The sequence below is a fragment of the Amborella trichopoda genome, chromosome 10 (assembly GCF_054954075.1).
Source record: "Amborella trichopoda isolate Santa Cruz 75 chromosome 10, AtrichopodaSantaCruz75HAP2 v2.0, whole genome shotgun sequence".
In the NCBI taxonomy this organism is placed as follows: Eukaryota; Viridiplantae; Streptophyta; class Magnoliopsida; order Amborellales; family Amborellaceae; genus Amborella; species Amborella trichopoda.
Window position 1 is genome coordinate 925,853 of NC_142345.1, and position 16,511 is coordinate 942,363.

The 16,511-nt window shown below is 34.7% G+C and overlaps 1 protein-coding gene and 1 long non-coding RNA gene across 5 annotated transcripts; one reads left to right on the forward strand and one right to left on the reverse strand.

The window, feature by feature from the left end:
- The first annotated feature begins 66 nt into the window (after nucleotides 1–66).
- On the forward strand, nucleotides 67–3,269 carry LOC148779983 (uncharacterized). Its single transcript, XR_016043435.1, has 2 exons — nucleotides 67–340; nucleotides 2,714–3,269. It is a non-coding gene; the product is annotated as an uncharacterized LOC148779983 (long non-coding RNA).
- A 631-nt stretch (nucleotides 3,270–3,900) lies between these two features.
- Nucleotides 3,901–16,511, reverse strand: LOC18428022 (triose phosphate/phosphate translocator, chloroplastic). 4 transcript variants are annotated; one of them, XR_016043283.1, is made up of 12 exons: nucleotides 15,645–16,511; nucleotides 15,465–15,518; nucleotides 13,936–14,001; nucleotides 13,181–13,259; nucleotides 12,686–12,806; nucleotides 11,609–11,704; nucleotides 11,376–11,488; nucleotides 10,956–11,033; nucleotides 10,734–10,850; nucleotides 10,187–10,609; nucleotides 9,236–9,336; nucleotides 3,901–4,256 (listed from the first exon to the last, which is right to left on the reverse strand). XR_016043283.1 is itself a non-coding variant. In XM_011622804.3 (12 exons), exons 1-12 carry the CDS (start codon nucleotides 15,959–15,961, stop codon nucleotides 4,251–4,253), a joined length of 1,248 nt encoding a protein of 415 aa, XP_011621106.1. In that variant the 5' UTR covers nucleotides 15,962–16,511; the 3' UTR covers nucleotides 3,901–4,250. The 4 variants fall into 4 exon arrangements, 2 of the variants coding, with proteins under 2 accessions (XP_011621106.1, XP_006837125.1); XM_011622804.3 differs by having other exon boundaries at nucleotides 10,187–10,286; XR_016043282.1 differs by lacking the exon at nucleotides 3,901–4,256 and adding an exon at nucleotides 8,522–8,666.

Consider the following 16,511-nt stretch of genomic DNA (forward strand, 5'->3'; position numbering starts at 1 on the left):
ATGAAATCGCTCCTTATTTTCGCATATATATATATATATATATATATATATATGAGATTTGGGATGTTAACGACCCCAATTCAAAGACCCCTGGTGACCACATTTTTACTCAGCCCTTATATTTTATTGTGACAATTATTTTCACAATAATAAAAAGCGAACAACTTTTAAAATTTTAACCTCGCCTAAGACTCCCTCCCGTCTTTCTCCCTCCATCGACAGAAAGCTCGAGACCTTGGTTTTCAACTCGAGAAAGCCCTAATTTTCGCCCTTCCAGCCATGGATGTGGACCCAGCTCATGCCTTGTAAAAGCCAGCCAGGAGATCTCCATTCAAACCAGGTAAGAATATCTTATGATTGCCATTCTCTCTCTCTCTCTCAATTCATTTTTTATAAGCAAAATGATGGGAATAATCTGTAAAATTCAAGTGTACTCTTACCATTTCTGAGAACCCATGGATTGGTTGTAAATGCGTTGTCTCGGTTGGTGTGATTTTCTATATAGGTTTTTTACTTTGCAAAAGCGAAATTGTATACATTACAATTAGGTTTTTTCTGTTTTAGGTAGGATTCAACTTCAGAATTTTGTGGGTTTTTCTTCATAGCATGTTTTTCTCTATGGATTTGGGGACGTGGGTTTTGTTCGGTTTCTGTGATTTGTGTGTTTTAAATCCCGTAGATCAATAAATTCACTCTAGTTCAAGTGCCCAAGAAAAATGCTATTGTTTTGAGGTTTTGCTTGAATTCAACTTCGACAATCTTGTGTTTTCTTTTGTTTTTCTTTTCGGTTTTGTTTCCTTTGCTCTGTTTAAGAAGTTCTCCCTTGGAATTCTTCCTGAAATCCGAGAACTTTTGTTGTGATTATCTTTTCGAAATCAAGGCCTACTTGGGGTTCTCTTTTATTTTTATTCTGAAATGAGGCCTCCTCTTGATCACCTTCTTTGGAATTGGGGCCTACTTTCCTGAGTTTTCTTTGGCAGCAACACTAAATATACAGTTTCAGTATTTTGCATACTAGGATTTCAGGTTACCCATATTGAAGCACTCTTATGCATCCAAGCATTTTACATATTTCATTTGTTGTTATTGTTTTGACTTAGAAAATGGGGGTTTAAGTCTTATGATTGGCCTTTCCAATGGCATTGGAGAAAGGATGTGAGGCTTAGAATATTGGTTAGGCTAGTTTGTTAATCGTTCATGCTTTTCCCTTAAATGGTTTATAATGGAGAGAGAGATTTACACTCTGTTGCAGTGTGCGAAAGTGACGTTGAATCCCTATGTTAATTGGAAAAACTCTTCTAATATCACTCTAGTTCGCATGGAACTGATTAAATGTAGTTGTCATATCCATTGAAGGTAGTTGTACTTTATGGATAATACAATCATGTCATCCATTTTGTGTATGCCTATGTCATTTGATATTTACGTCCTGCATCTTTTTGGTTTGGAGATGGTGATGCCCTATACAGTAGGGCCATTTTTGACATGTTGGCAACAAGGGCCTCTCCTTTGTGAAATTTATGTAGCATTCCTATATTCTGGTGTATATGAGACAAGCATAATTGCTGCCATTTTTGAGGCAGGCAGGTAGAGAGCATTGGTCATTCAGGAGAGGATTAGGGGATGTGGCTGGTTCTTATTCCTTTTAGACCACAGTCATGAGGAGCTACTGTGTTTGGGTGGTGAACCTCCTATTGAGAGCCTAGAATTTGGTTGCTCTTTTGGGTCCTAATATGCAAAGGTCTGGATTGGACTGACATAGAGAACAATGAAACTTAATTTTGAATACTGTATGCCTAAGAACAGGGGCAGGAGGTATTCTTTGTTTTCTATGTTACATGGATGATTCTGTTTGGATGTCATACCTGTGTTAGACATATCACCCATACTAGCACAGATTCTTCTGAACTCTTCATCTTGTTCACTAACCATTCACTAAATTGATTGCGACTTGATCTTCTGTTTTGCTTCAGTAGACACATTCAGCCAACTAAGTCATTATTCATTTTTTGGCTACTCAATCATCAAATGGATATTAGTAACTAGTGTTGGACTTTGTTGTCTCTTAATAATACAATCGCATGGCCAAATCCTGTTTATCACAGCAAGGTGAATCTGATGCCCCATACCTGTGTGCATCACGAACACAGGTACAAGTCCTTGCAAGGTGAATATACCACAAGGTTTGGATGCAAGGCCTTCCATCCAAAGGTGCCATAGTGAGCTAAATCAATTTCAGTCCCATCTATACTTTGCTCTTTCCCTTTCATGGACATTAAATATTTATATTTGGCATCTTTAAATTAACATTCAAGTTGCAAGTTGCAAAATGCTGCTGATATCTCTCATAGAAACTGTCTAAATTTGCTAATGTCATTTAAATCTAAATTTGACAGACTTTTAGGCTAGTTGTTGCACCCAGGAATGATGAATATATTACCTGTTATGAATATATCCCCTAAATGCTCTCGTCAACACAGGATCAGTTAACTTCATGTTTAACTTTTTGTCATCATTAAATTCTAGACGCAGGATCAGATTTAGGTTTCTTTTTGTTTGTATGACTGGAATTATATTTGCTTGAATTCAGCCAGTTTTGGCCCAAATGGAAGTCCTTGTGGCTTTGATTTACATAGCCATTATAATTTTTAATGAACAAGCCCCAAAAATCTCTATTGTATCAATATTATCTATTTGAGTCATTTTTTTGCAGGTACTCAAAATCAAACTTGAGTACTTTTTTACGGGTACACAAGTAGAAGATATTATGTTTGCCATAGGGCAGCCACTTAACAAACAAAGAGTTGTCTGAAAATAAAGGAGAAAGAGATCGATCATTGAGAAGATGCAATTGTGGAGCACATATGAGCGTCAGAGAAGTCATGCAGTCGGATATCAATCATTGAGAAGATGCAATTGTGGAGCACATATGAGCGTCACAGAAGTCATGGAGTCGGATATTTCATATTGGCGTGTTGTAACATTCGATAATTTACACAATCATTATGATTATATGTTAGAGAACACCATTCTTGGTGTGGTGTTGACACAATTTTGGGGCTAGAAATGACTACTTTACTTACAAGATTTTTTAGCATTTACATGTGACAACTTTGTATATATAATTTTGGAGTTGTACATAATGATTATTGTCCTAGTGATTTTGTTGAGAAGTTATTGGAAGGCTTAAATGTGGATGCAATATTGAAGGTGTGCATCAAATGTAACAAACATATTTTTACTTGATTACATGCTCTATCTTTTGCTAATTATTGTTCTAATAGAGGTTGGAGGGAAAGCAAGTTATGCTTTCAATTGCAATTCACACATATAAGTCATTGAATAGGATTTCAAGCAAAGCATCACTCTTTGTTCCTTGTGAATGTGTTGGGGCAGGGACTGCATTTTCCAATTTGATATTGAGGTATGGCAGGCACAACTGGAGCAATGTTTAGATTCTTAAACTCACATGATCATAAGGGCACCCCTAAAATACCAAGATTTAAGCATTGTATGTTTCTTGGACGATACCCAAGCACAAATGCTATAAGGTATATTCCTAAGAAATTCATGCAGCTGTAAGAAGGCATAAGATGTGCTTCTATTGAGACTCATGCAGCTATATGCTATCTTTCTCTTTTTACATTCCATTAGACTCATGCAGCTGCAAGAAGATAACCATATGCTATATTCATAAGAAATTCATATTAATTTACATGGACATAAGATATGTGTGTGTATATATATATATAGAGAGAGAAAAATTACAATAAAATTAGTAATTTTTTCCATCAAGTTATTCTTAGGCCCATTTTCGTATCAAATGTTATTCATAACCAATAACATATACAAGGCATATAAAGAGAGAGAGAGAGAGAGAGAGGGCCAAAACACTTCCCATTGAATAAGAAAAACTTTACTCATGTAGGCACAAGATAAAATACATCAATTGTTTTGAAATTTAAGAGAGAGAGAGTGAGATCTCCATTAGCATTGCTTGCATAAAATTCAAATTCGAATTATATGATTACAACATTGTTTCATCTCTCTCTCTCTCTCTATGAAGAATATTTTTTGGCCTTGAAAATACATGAGCGAGAAGCTCTCATGACTTCTACTTTATTGCTTTGAACCAAATATCTTCATCACAAAACTTCAAACCAGAGCCTCTACTCTCACTGCCCCATACAGTTCCCCATTCAAAATACGCAGAGTAAGCTGTGAATCTCCCAATTCTCGATCCTAATTCTTCAAGTCTAGCAAGGCAGAGAATAGATCAAACAAATAAAACCATTACTCAATAGAATTTAATCCTTTAGCTATGAAAAGAACAAAAAATCATCAAATAAACAAAACCGTTACTCCGGCCTTTCCTATCATCAGATAATTATTATACTGAAAATAACAATAAATCATTCACTTGATCCAAAATTTAATCGTCAAAGTATGAAAAGAATTGCTGAATCAAGACAAAAATGGAATCAAATGCGTGGGGCATATTTTCAAACATTTGGACTGTAATGAGCCCCTATATAGACAGTAAGTCATGAAAAACGTTGGGTCGGTTTGATAAAGTAAGTGTGGACCGTAGTCCACAGTTGAAGGTGAAGTGCCTTAACGTTTATTTATTTAATTCCTAAACCATATGGATCATTTTTCCATCTAATGAATTTAATTGTATTTGTTTTAATGATATATGATATGATATATGATTTTTAGAATTATTGTTTGAATTTTTCTAGATCTCTAGTTATTTTATTTATCAAATTTGGATTTATAAAAACAGATATATTGATTTTAGATTGATTTAAATACTCAAATTTGATTTTATAGATTTTTAAAAATCATATAATTAATTTTAATAATTTTAATATTGCATGGGAAGCCCAATATGTTAATGGTTCAACCATTGCATGTGGGTGGGGCCCATGAAGTACCACCTAGGGTGGTACACCTCACCCTAATAAAATTTTCCTTGTGTTATTTCAAGATGTGGCTTGAAGAGAAAGTTTTGACGTGTTTTGGAAAGATTTTACCTTGAGGAAGCTTTCAAAGGATTTTTTGAAAGCATGAGAAAGCTTGTGCATAATTTTGGTAAGCACTATATAATGAATAGAATTATTTATTGAATTTTTATTGATGGAAAAATGATTTAGGAATGGAAGATAAAAGTTCTAGCACCTTCATAATGTTGATGGCCCATCTATGAAATGAATGGCTCAAAACTTTTACCCCACAAGTCACCCAAGACCAATGGTTCGTATTCAATATCACAAGTAGAGGCAAGTCAAGAAAAACTCTAAAAAACCCTAATCTTATTCAAAGCCTATAAAAATGAATTGTCTCTACGCAAAATCTCTGCACATTATCTCTTACACCTAATTCCCATAGATCTCTTTTATCCCACAAAGAGGTAGCCCCACTTAAAATTTCTCTCTTCTCTGTTAAGAAAGTCTCTCTCTCTCAAGAGACCCAAAAGGGTATGCCCCACTCTCTCATATTTGATATCTCTCTCATGGTAGTTCTCCTAGCTCTCTCATAATCTCTCATCTGTAATTAGGGTTTTTAAACTATAGGGTTGTGGTAGAAAAGAGAAGCATATCTCTCAAACTAAGTTGTTAGGGGATTCACTTAAGGGTTTGATTTTTGTGATAAAGGAGTTCATAATTCCATTAGAAGGTTTGTCCTAAACTTGCTTTCCCGGTTGAGATTGAAGATTGATCATTGATCCCTTGCCATCGGATGGTGGTGACTCGATGTGAGTGTAATAATCTCGATTGAAGTAATCTCCAGCACTCTATTTTGTTTCTTGTCATATTTATTGTCTTTATATTCCCGAGCATAAGAAATATGGATATTTTTTTTGTTTAAAAGAAAATTGGTTTAAAGACATCAAGGTTTTTAAGATCTTGGATTTTTTAGTTTTATTTTCTTTGAAGCAAGAGTTATTGTAATAAGACTACATGTAAGTGATCTTTGCCAAAAGAAAATAAAAATAATGAAAATAAAAAAAATAAAAAAATATATCCTCCGACAAAATCGCAATAGTGTTTTTTTCAGTCAAATAGGATCACATCCCAATTGATTGAGTTGTTAAATTCATTGCAAGAGATGCATGTTTCTAGAGATCTGAGCCGTTAAATTCATTGCAAGAGATGCATGTTTCTAGAGAGGGAGATGATGAGGTGGTTTGGGAGGAGGAAAGTGATAGAGTTTTTCTCGATCAAATATGTATATATAAGGTTATTTCATGATCGTTTAAGATGGAGTGACAGGAGAATTTATAGGATTTGAAAATGGGCTATTCCGAATAAGGTTAGGATTTTTATTTGAATCCTATGTTGCATAACTCTAACAGTAGATAATATGAGAAAAAGGGGAAATTTTATTGTCAAACATCTTTTCCTTCATTGCCCTTTCAAGTAGTCTCTTGAAGTGGTCCTGTCTTTGATAAGAAACCCCTAATTCTACCACAAGGCCATATGGTGATTATAGAAAATCTGTGTCTTTTAAGACTTCCAAAGAGAGGGGAAGTTATATGTATTTCAAGACTTCCAACAAGGGGGGAAGTTATTTGGAATATTTTTAAAGGATCATTGCTTTGCGAGAAAATGTTGGAATATAATCGAAGGAACTTTGGAGGAGATGTACTGCCTTTTCAATGAATCCAAGAAAAGATTATGCATACAGTATGATTATGGTTCTCAATAACAAAAGAGGGTAGCAGGCGTATTAAAGGTTGATATTATTTTAAATTTGAGAGACTTATGTGGCAAGCTAACTCTTTGTCAAGAGCTAAAGAAAGATGGAAACCACCACTTCAAGAATGCGTGCTCAACTTTGATGGGTGTTGTTACTATGGGCCATGTAGAACAGAGACAGCAAATAACGTTAAGTTTTTTTTTTCTTTTTTTTTTTTTTTTTTTTTTTTTTTGAACGGTAACGTACGACTTATCATTAATTCATACATAAAATACAAGATGTTCGAGCAAAAATACAAGATTACATAAATAAAATAACCAACAGAGAGAGTATGAACTCCTCTTTTGACAAGAACAACAAATAATGCAAAGTTAATGCTTTATTCCATGGCATTCGAGTAGTTAAAGAGCGATGTGGTGGCCAATTTTGTATTGCTTGGTGTAAAAAGATTTGGAAACCACCACGGCACTTAAGGCCTCTGGTTCCACTTAATGGATGAAATTACTAGTCTAGAACTAGACTTTTGACATGTTTATAGAGAGGCGAATGATATGGCTATAGCTCATTCTTGCAAAGTTAGGCATGAATGCTTCTAAATTTGTAATCGACAATTATTTGCCCATAGGATTGTATTTTGTAAACCTTGTCCAAAAAAGAAAAGATCCATGAGCGGTAGAGATGAAGAATTTGCTTTTCGACCCACAACTACATTTTTCGATATTTTCGTTGAGATTTGAGGTGTTTTCCCAAATTTTTAATATATAGTGCTTTGTATCAAAATCGAAAAAACAAGAAAATAGAAAAACCCGATATCAACCAGTGTGCAAAAACATGGCCGAACCAACTTAGACTCGCCACCTTGGTGAGTCTTAGTATCCTTGAGTTGGATCATCTGACTCAAGGATATTAAAAGAAAAAGTTCAAAAAAAAATTTAAAAAAATAAGAAGTTCATTTGTAATATCTCTTTTGTATTTTCTATCATTTTAACGAATATTGAAAAGTGTTTTGGCCTGAATACTTATCTTTACATTTTCTCTTCTTTTTTATTATTCTAAAACTCCCCCCTCATAAATCAACTTTTTCAAAATCTATTTTTTCACTATTTTTTTAACCTATTCTGTTTGATTTTACGTTAAACATATTCTCCCTCTTTTTTAGGTTTTTTTGTACTTTTTTTAGACAATCAAAGCCAAAAGGTTTCCACCTGACAAAAACAAGTTTTTTATTTTCTTGAGAATTGAGAAACCATAACTTTTATGATGCGATGAATAGCCAAAGGGCAATCATTAAGCCAAAAAATTATTTTCTTTGAGAAACCATAACTTTTATGATGAGATGATTTGCCAAAGGGCAATCATTAAGCCAAAAACTTACAGCATGAATAATTAAGACAATAGAAAATGGTTTGATAGGGTTGCAACCCTATCAAAATAAGTAAATCCTCACTTCATAACTCATCAGAAATTGCAAGCCAAGCATTCAAAAGCCATTACATCAATCATCTCGACTTGAACATTACCATTGTGAAAAAAAAAATTTAAGATTTCAAGCTATAAAAATAGTGGATATTGTAACTAATTATCTAGACTGTCCATTTTGCTTTAAAACTAAGTATTCACATATCCACAAGATCTACACCATGTTTTAATTTCAATTTTTTTTATCGGTGTTGGAAATTGATTTTAGAGCCGTCGTCACCAAAAGTATTTTCCAGACAAGGAGGCTTTATTTTGTTTTTATGACGCATAAGCCTTATAGACTCATTTTTGTTAAAGGCGTTCATACATTTAGCCAAGAAAGAATACTAAGCTTTCCATATAACCGTGCAAATGGTTAAAAGGCTTTCATTATTGAGCATGCCCCGAATGCCATAATTGGTGGGGGATTCACACAATTCTTCATCAGTGAATGAAAATAGATACAAACGCCAAAAATATTTTACAGTTCCTCAGGAAGCAGCAGCCTTTTGAAATTATCAGAAAACAAAAAAACAAGAAATATGTTAGAGAGAGAAAGAAGGGCTACTGGTATGAAGGTAATTGGCACTAGTATTTCACATTCAAAGAAAGAACCGCAAATTTTCTTAAAGAATGATGCTGGTTTTGCATTTCGCAATGTTGCTGCACTATTTAGGCTGATATACCTAAAAGAACAGAAAATCAATTTATACGTGTGGTTTTCAAATGGCCATGGCTTTACCATAGTTGATAAACCCACACCCCAAAACCCCAGTGGACTATGTGGTTCTAATGCAAGAAACAATTGTGATGGCTTGCCCTTGATAATGGAATTTTGAAGCTCCAAAAATAGTATAAATCTGACGGATATATGACCAAGAGGATATTTTCCAAAAAATGTGTTACTTGAAATCCATTTTTTCTTCATATCCATGATTATCAAGGTCAAGAAAATAAATTTGCAGGTTTGTCCACACGAATTGTGTTTTCAGGCAAGATTTGTAGTGCATCTAATATTTTCCCTAAAGTAACATACTCTGTACAACATATATATTTTCTCTTTAAAGTAACATACCTTTTTGTGCTCCTCCATGTTTGCCTTAATGAGAGAATAGAGCGCGACACCTACAATTGCAATCACTGTACCAATACCCGTCTGGGTAGAGATCTTATTCCCTGTATAAGTTTTAAAAAAGACAACCAAAATTAGATTCAGAAAAACAATCAAAAAATTATTGCAAGCATGAGAATCTTAAAATACAGTAAACAAAAAGATATCTGTATAATTCAAAAATCCATAGATTGGTTAGAAAACCAGAAAATCAACTGAATTTTTCCGTCAAGAAATTTGAAACCAAGAAATCAAGAACACAATATACTTCTTCAAATTCACAGCCAAATGGGAAGTCTCTACTTCATTGCCAGGAAGCAGTGAGCCGGCGGGGCTTCTATTAGCCCTTCCAGCCATTTTACGTCTAAGTACTCATTTTTTAGTGTTTTTCCTTTTTGTCTGGGTACTTGCGATATATGTCTGAAATTTGGATGAAATGCATCGTAAAATCTCAAATTTTAATTAATACCACAGGACAAAACTGTTTGAAGTTCAAGATTTTGGACCTGAGTGTGAAAGGTCATACATAGGATAGGAGGATATGAGATTGTAATCATAATGCAATGGAAGAAGGAAACCATAACCCATTGGGGCCATCACCATCAAAAGCAATGATGGACAGTGATGGAGAGAGTCGCACGTTCTGGAGGGTCCCATTCATTCTCCCTATCAACATCCATCATTTCATCAGAAGGTGACGTCCCAAATGAACTATGCATTTCCATAAGGCATAGGATCATTGCATACTTATATACTATTTTATAGCTTAAAGACAAAGGATGAGCATGCAAAAAGCAGCTTGCCTTGGAAAAGTAAAAGAAATTTATAAGAAAGTAAAAGACAAGACTAACAAACGTTGTCATTACAGAGCACAACAAAACAATTCCAAAGATTAGGAAAGAGGACTTCAATTACCAAATGCCACAATGGAGAATCCTATCACAAACACTCGCTTTAACACGTTGCCAACAGCATGTGTGAGGGGCGCAACTCGTTCAAGAGTATTTGTAGCGACCTGCAGTCAAAATATTGGAAGCCAATAAATAAAGATTTACCATCAATGTGAGAAGATAAATTGATTTATTACCACCTAAAACAAGAAAGAGATGAAGCTAGAGAGAATTAGAGACGGATATTTCCTTGCTTGTTTTCTTGGTCTAAGAAGGGAAAATATGCTGTAGCCCAATGCAAGTGGGAAATCATATTCCATTGTGATCATGACAGCCCAATGAAATGAATGGATGATGATGTTGAGACTCAGACGCATCATATGGTCACGTCCTGTTCCAGTTGGTCCAACTCGTTCCATCACAGTTTATTTCATCGAACAGCCAAGGCCTAAATGAACTATGATTCTCAGAGTCATTGAACAATAATATACTTCTCCTTTTAAGTTACCCCAAAAAAAGAGGGTAAAAAAGGTGAATGTACCCATGAAAAAAATAACTATAGCATCACACACCTGGTTATAAAGATGATAGAACATGCCAATCCAGAATAGGTCAGAGAGGAACTTATAAAGGCCCACTTTTGCAATTGCATCAGCAAAACCATGCTGCGCCAGTTGGGGCCCCTCAATCTGCAAGAGTATTGGATACAAAGCAATAAGCGACACATAAATAAACAAAATATCCAAAGCCAAGTGCCCCAGGTAAAATCAAAGAACAGCAAAAAAGAAACATACAATTATGGCAGGAGGTAGGCAAAACAGAAGTGCAATTATCGAAATGTAAGCGTATACATTTGTGCTGTCCATGCCAGTCTGTTTCAATTATTGGAGACAAGGTAAGCACGTGTTAGATGATGAAAACAGAGAAAAGGGCAATTACAGTCATATTTGTACCGGTAAGAATGATTCATTTTCCACGCTGACAAGAAAATACAGTAGTCCAATGGAATATGGAAAACCATACTCCATTACGACCTTGACTGTCTGATGAAATGAAGGACCTGGAAGGAGTGTGGAGACCACCATTGCAGGACATGACCCCAATGGTGGCTTCTACTCTCTCTCTCTCTCTCTCTCTCTCTCTCTCTCACATATCATAATCCCAGTTGACATGGAACTACACCTCAAAAAAAAAAATCAAAATATGTATCATACCATAGCCTTCTTTGAGTAGATACTTCTATAGGTGAATGCAATATTTGAAACCATTGCACTAATGAACCCAGTCCAGTTGAAGGAAAGCTCCGTAAGAGAAGCCATAGATACACCTAGAGTACATGAAGAAGAAAAATATCTGAATTATAGACTGTAAAAGCAAGGGCTGGAAGATAAACCAGTAGTTTGTACCCCAAAAGAGAAAAGGAAGGCCATAGAGCACCATGACTCACCAATAACAACAGGAGCCAATGATAACCAAAGGGCAAAGGGGATCTGATGACCCAAAACAAACTGAGAAGCAGCAGCATTGAAGAAAGGTTCCAACGCTATGAAAGTGCAGCCACCATAATGATTTTAATTAGCAAACACAAAAATTGCATAACTCTTCTAATAATGTCATGAATTACTCAACAAAGTGCTAGTACTAAGAAACAGGAACTATGTAATGTATATTATAAGCAATTTATACTTTTTGAACTATTTAGCAATATTGAAAGAAGAGTTTTTCTTGAGAAATGTTAAACAAAGCAAAAAAACTAAGGGAATAAGCAGATTTAGAGAATAAAATACTTCAAAGGAGCAAGGGCCTTTGAGAAAATAAGTGTTGTGAAGAAGGTTCGAGAACTCTAACAACCAGATTTTCCCCAAATTTATTAAAAAGTTTCAGTTTCAAGACCACTTTCATTAAAAAGATAAAAATTTAAAATTAAATCTCATGCCCGAATTCGAGTTTCATAGCGTCAAGCGTGGGCTTTTCTAAGTGGGCTTCACTCTATTCTTCCAGTAATTTTCCTTTCATTATCAATTCATTAATTGGTTCACAAGGAACACCCCAATTCAGGATGATCACAAATGACTATGAAAACCCATACGCATTGACAGGCAATCTACACAATTCCATTTGGCATTAGATTTAAAATTGGTCTAATAAGGGTGAGGATCTTAAACTTTCCCTTAACACATCCCAAGCCCCGACAAAGGAGGTGGGTTGCGTTAGGTCAGCAATCAATGTACAAATTTGCCACATCTTATCATGAATCCTAAACCTATAATAGAGGAACAAGACTCATGTAGCCGACCCCAAATAATTGAGACAAGGCTTGGATGATGATTTAAAATTCACAAATCACATGGCAGATGAGAGCTTCAATATTGTCAGAGTTTCAATTATTTTGACTCAATAGCTAACAAAGAAAAAAAAAACTACTTAAAATTAGAAGAAGAAGAAGAAGGAAAAAACAAAGAGCCTACTTAATCATCATCATCCAGGCCTACTTAATATGAAGAGAAAAAAAAAACACACATACCTTTAATAGTGTGTGTGAAAGAGACGGCAACAGTGGCAAATGAGACATTCGTCATAACGTGTCCCAATGCATGACAAAACGCCACAGGAGTGAGAAGCAAAAACAGCTCCTTATCAATTGGCTGCTCGGATGTTAAAACAAAGTCACATCATAAGAAGCTAGATAATGTTGTAACAGTCACGAGATGTATTCTAAGAAATAAAAGGCCAGAAAATGAGACTCGTGATCAGTTGCTGATTAATATAAGATATACTTTGATATCACAATATGGGAACACTACGAGTAAATATCATCTCAAAATGCCATGTCAAAATGTTCATTTGACAAACATTTGCATAGGTACATCATTCATGCGAATGTAAGTGTATATGCATCTATAGATGCATGCAAATGTAAGAGTATTAATGTGACCTATTTTAGGACACATGTGTAAATAGATATGACTATAAGAGCACATGTAAAGCAATATAACAAATGTCATCCAACTATACTTACAGCGCGTTTTGGCAGCCCAACAGACCAGCAGACAAGGCAATAAGCAACCCCCACCATAAGATGAACGACTGAGACAAAACTGTAGCAAGCACTCCAAGAAGTTAATAGGAACACAAAATTATAACTCAGTACTCCAAGAACTATGAGAAAAGAGCTCTGCAATCTACAAAAATCCTTTGCTGAAGAACCTAGGGTTCATAAGTGGATTAGTACCATGGTAGTCTAAGAGCCCACTCAAACTTACGTTAAAATTTCTCGGTAGACACTCATAAGCATTAAAGACATGGGACTTTCGAAATAAATAAATAAATAAAACCAAAGATTCAGTTGAAATCTTCATTAAATATCAAATAGACTATTGAGAGTCGAAACAATTACAGAGGGGATTCCATTGATGTTGCCTTTAGAACTACAGAAAGCATTGTGCTTCGTCAATTACTCACAGTAAAAACCGTTAAAGAAAAAAGGAAGAAGACAAAAGAAGGAAATCCAAGTACTTCCAAGTCCTATTACAGGGTCTCACTATCAAGAGCTCATCGGTTCATAAAAATTTCACAAGATCCCAAGAATATACTCCAACCGTAAATACATATGTAGCAGGAACGATAACATTTTAGTCAATGCTAACAAGACTGGAAAAAATAATAAAAAAGAATCAAAAGATCATAGAACTACACAGTCTTTTCAAAAATAAAAATAAAAATAAAAAGCCTTTTCAGGAAAACATAGAACTACATAGAGCACAGAGAACTTACTATGGATATGGAAAATAGTTATAAACCTTCTTGTTCAGTATATTGAAAATTACATTCAAGAAGTACCTGCATAGAGCAAAACGGAGAGATTAATCAACATAACAAGAGATTGGATATTTTTCTTCCTAAACAGTAAAAGAATTAATGGACAGATATTTGGTAATGATATGGTCAAATAGTAGAATATACTCAATTAACTTACATCGAAAAGTTTCATCAGGTATTAAGAGAGCATATGCATGCACACTTCTGTGCATGCATGCATGCTCGTGTGTTTACATGGACATATACGTGTATGCACGTACGCATGCATGTCAAAAGTTCATGTCATATCTGAATGTCTTTCAAGTTTTATGCTGCATGCATTTCAACATTCATGCAGCTATTGGTCAAAGAGATAGTCAGTTGGACTTTGGAGTTAAAAGATATGCATTCTTGAACGGATGACCTACTATCATCCACACAGTGCTACCTGATTCAACCGGAGTGCTAAATAAATATATAGACACTGACTCCCAAATATTTTTTAACTTTCTCACAGAAAACTCAGAATAACAACAATTCCCAAATTCAAACATCTAAATTTAAATATGAATAAAATAAACAAATATAAACAAAGAAAGTCAATTGCTAATTAAAGTCAATCACCAAATGATCAAATCATGAAAATGAATCTTATTTTAAGTTCAAATTTTGTATAAAAAGGGCTGGCATTTTTTCATACATTTTTATGTGGAGTCATGCCACATCCAATCCAAAAGTATATGAAAATAACACATTAACACAATCATAACACATTAAAATTCCATAATCCAAATTCCAAACCAAAGTACTAGACTACTAACACAACCAGAAATAAAATATAATAACAGTCACAATCCATAATTCATAGTCCATAGACCATATTCCATACTCCATAGTCCATACAATCCCATTTCATAATCCACAAATCTAGACTTGACGAGAAGACCCTTTAGTCTTCAATGAGCAGCCTGGATCAATCGATTAGTAAGCTTCCAAAATGGAAAATTTTGAATCTATTTTTTTTAGAAACTTCAAATTCGAAGTTGAATCCAAAACAAAAAGATGATGTTTGTCCAAAATGGAAAAAATTGAACCCAAAACAAAAAGATGATATTTGGATCAATTTATAGAAACTTCGAAGTTGAATATATCCAAATTCAAATTTTAGTTTTTTCTTTAGTTCTTTTGGTTTTAACCATCAAAATAATTTAACACTCAAAATAGTTTTAAGGTTTATAAACCTTGCCCTTCCCCTTCCCCTTCCCCTTTATTTTGGAAAAATGCCCACATGGGGCTTTTCGTTCTAGGCGGGTTGTTTTTTGGATCACTCAATTTACCACCCAAGTAAAAATAAAAAGAAATAAATATAACTTTTTTAGATTATTTTTCATAAATAGGATATCTATTTTGTTATTCATGAATTTCCAGTTCCCTAACCATGAATTCTTATTCAAAAAATAGAAAAAGAAAAATAAGCAGTCTAATTTCACGACGTATTTACATACCACATGAAGAAAAAGCCGCCAGTGACCAAAGCTGATTTCTGTGTAGAATTTTCCCTGAAAAAAAAAAAGAAGAGATAGCCAATAAATACCTTCAAAAATAAAATAAAAAAAATAAAGGACCCCAAATAAAGTGAAATTCTAGGGGAAAGGAAAAGTAAAGAAAACCATGAATGTTCTTACACTTTAGAAGAAGCAACTTCGTGATCCTCTGCATCTGCAGCAGCAGCGGCCAAGCACACAATCTGATACTCCTTTTCATGGCGCCTAACACCCCAAGAACCATCAAGGGAACACCCCCAAGTTTTTGAAGGAAACCTCGACTGTACGTACGTTCTCTGATGTTCCGGCAAAGGTGAGAAAGAAAGATCCCGAATATCACTAATCCTATATGGTTTTAAGCTCAGAGCTCTAGGGAATTGCCTTCTGGAAGCTATATAAACGGAAGATAGCTTGAACTGAGAAGGCTGGAGTGAAGCTGACAAATTGAGAGAAGCCATAACTGAACCAGCAGCGTACAGTTACCAAGAATAAGATGAAAAATAGGCTAAGAATTAATGGAGCCAAAAAAACTGGTAATAGAACAAGTTGCGGAAGAATATGAGATGCAATTAGAGAGTTTCAAAGGAAAAATCTGAAGTTTTATAATTTAAAAAAATAATAATAACAACTCAAATAAACCAGGAACCCAGAAACGAAGGGGGTAGTTTTCAGGAAGATACAGACTGCAGAAAACAGAATAAACAGAGGCAAGAACAAGAAATCCTAGAAGAACAAAAAAAATCCGATGATCGATAGAATGAAGCTCTCTGGTCAGGACTGAGCCAAAAAAAAGTTGAAGACAACTTTGTGTTCAACGATGGTGAGCCAAAAAATTCCGAAAAAAAAAACAGATAAATTAGGTTTAGAGAGAAAAGGAACCCATGTGAAAATCCCTGTAATTCATGGAAGAGAAGAACCGAGGAATTAGATTACAGAGAGGAGTTGCAGAGAACATAGAAGAGAAAGAGATTCTTCGCGAAACCAAACCGTATTTATTTTTTTGGCTCC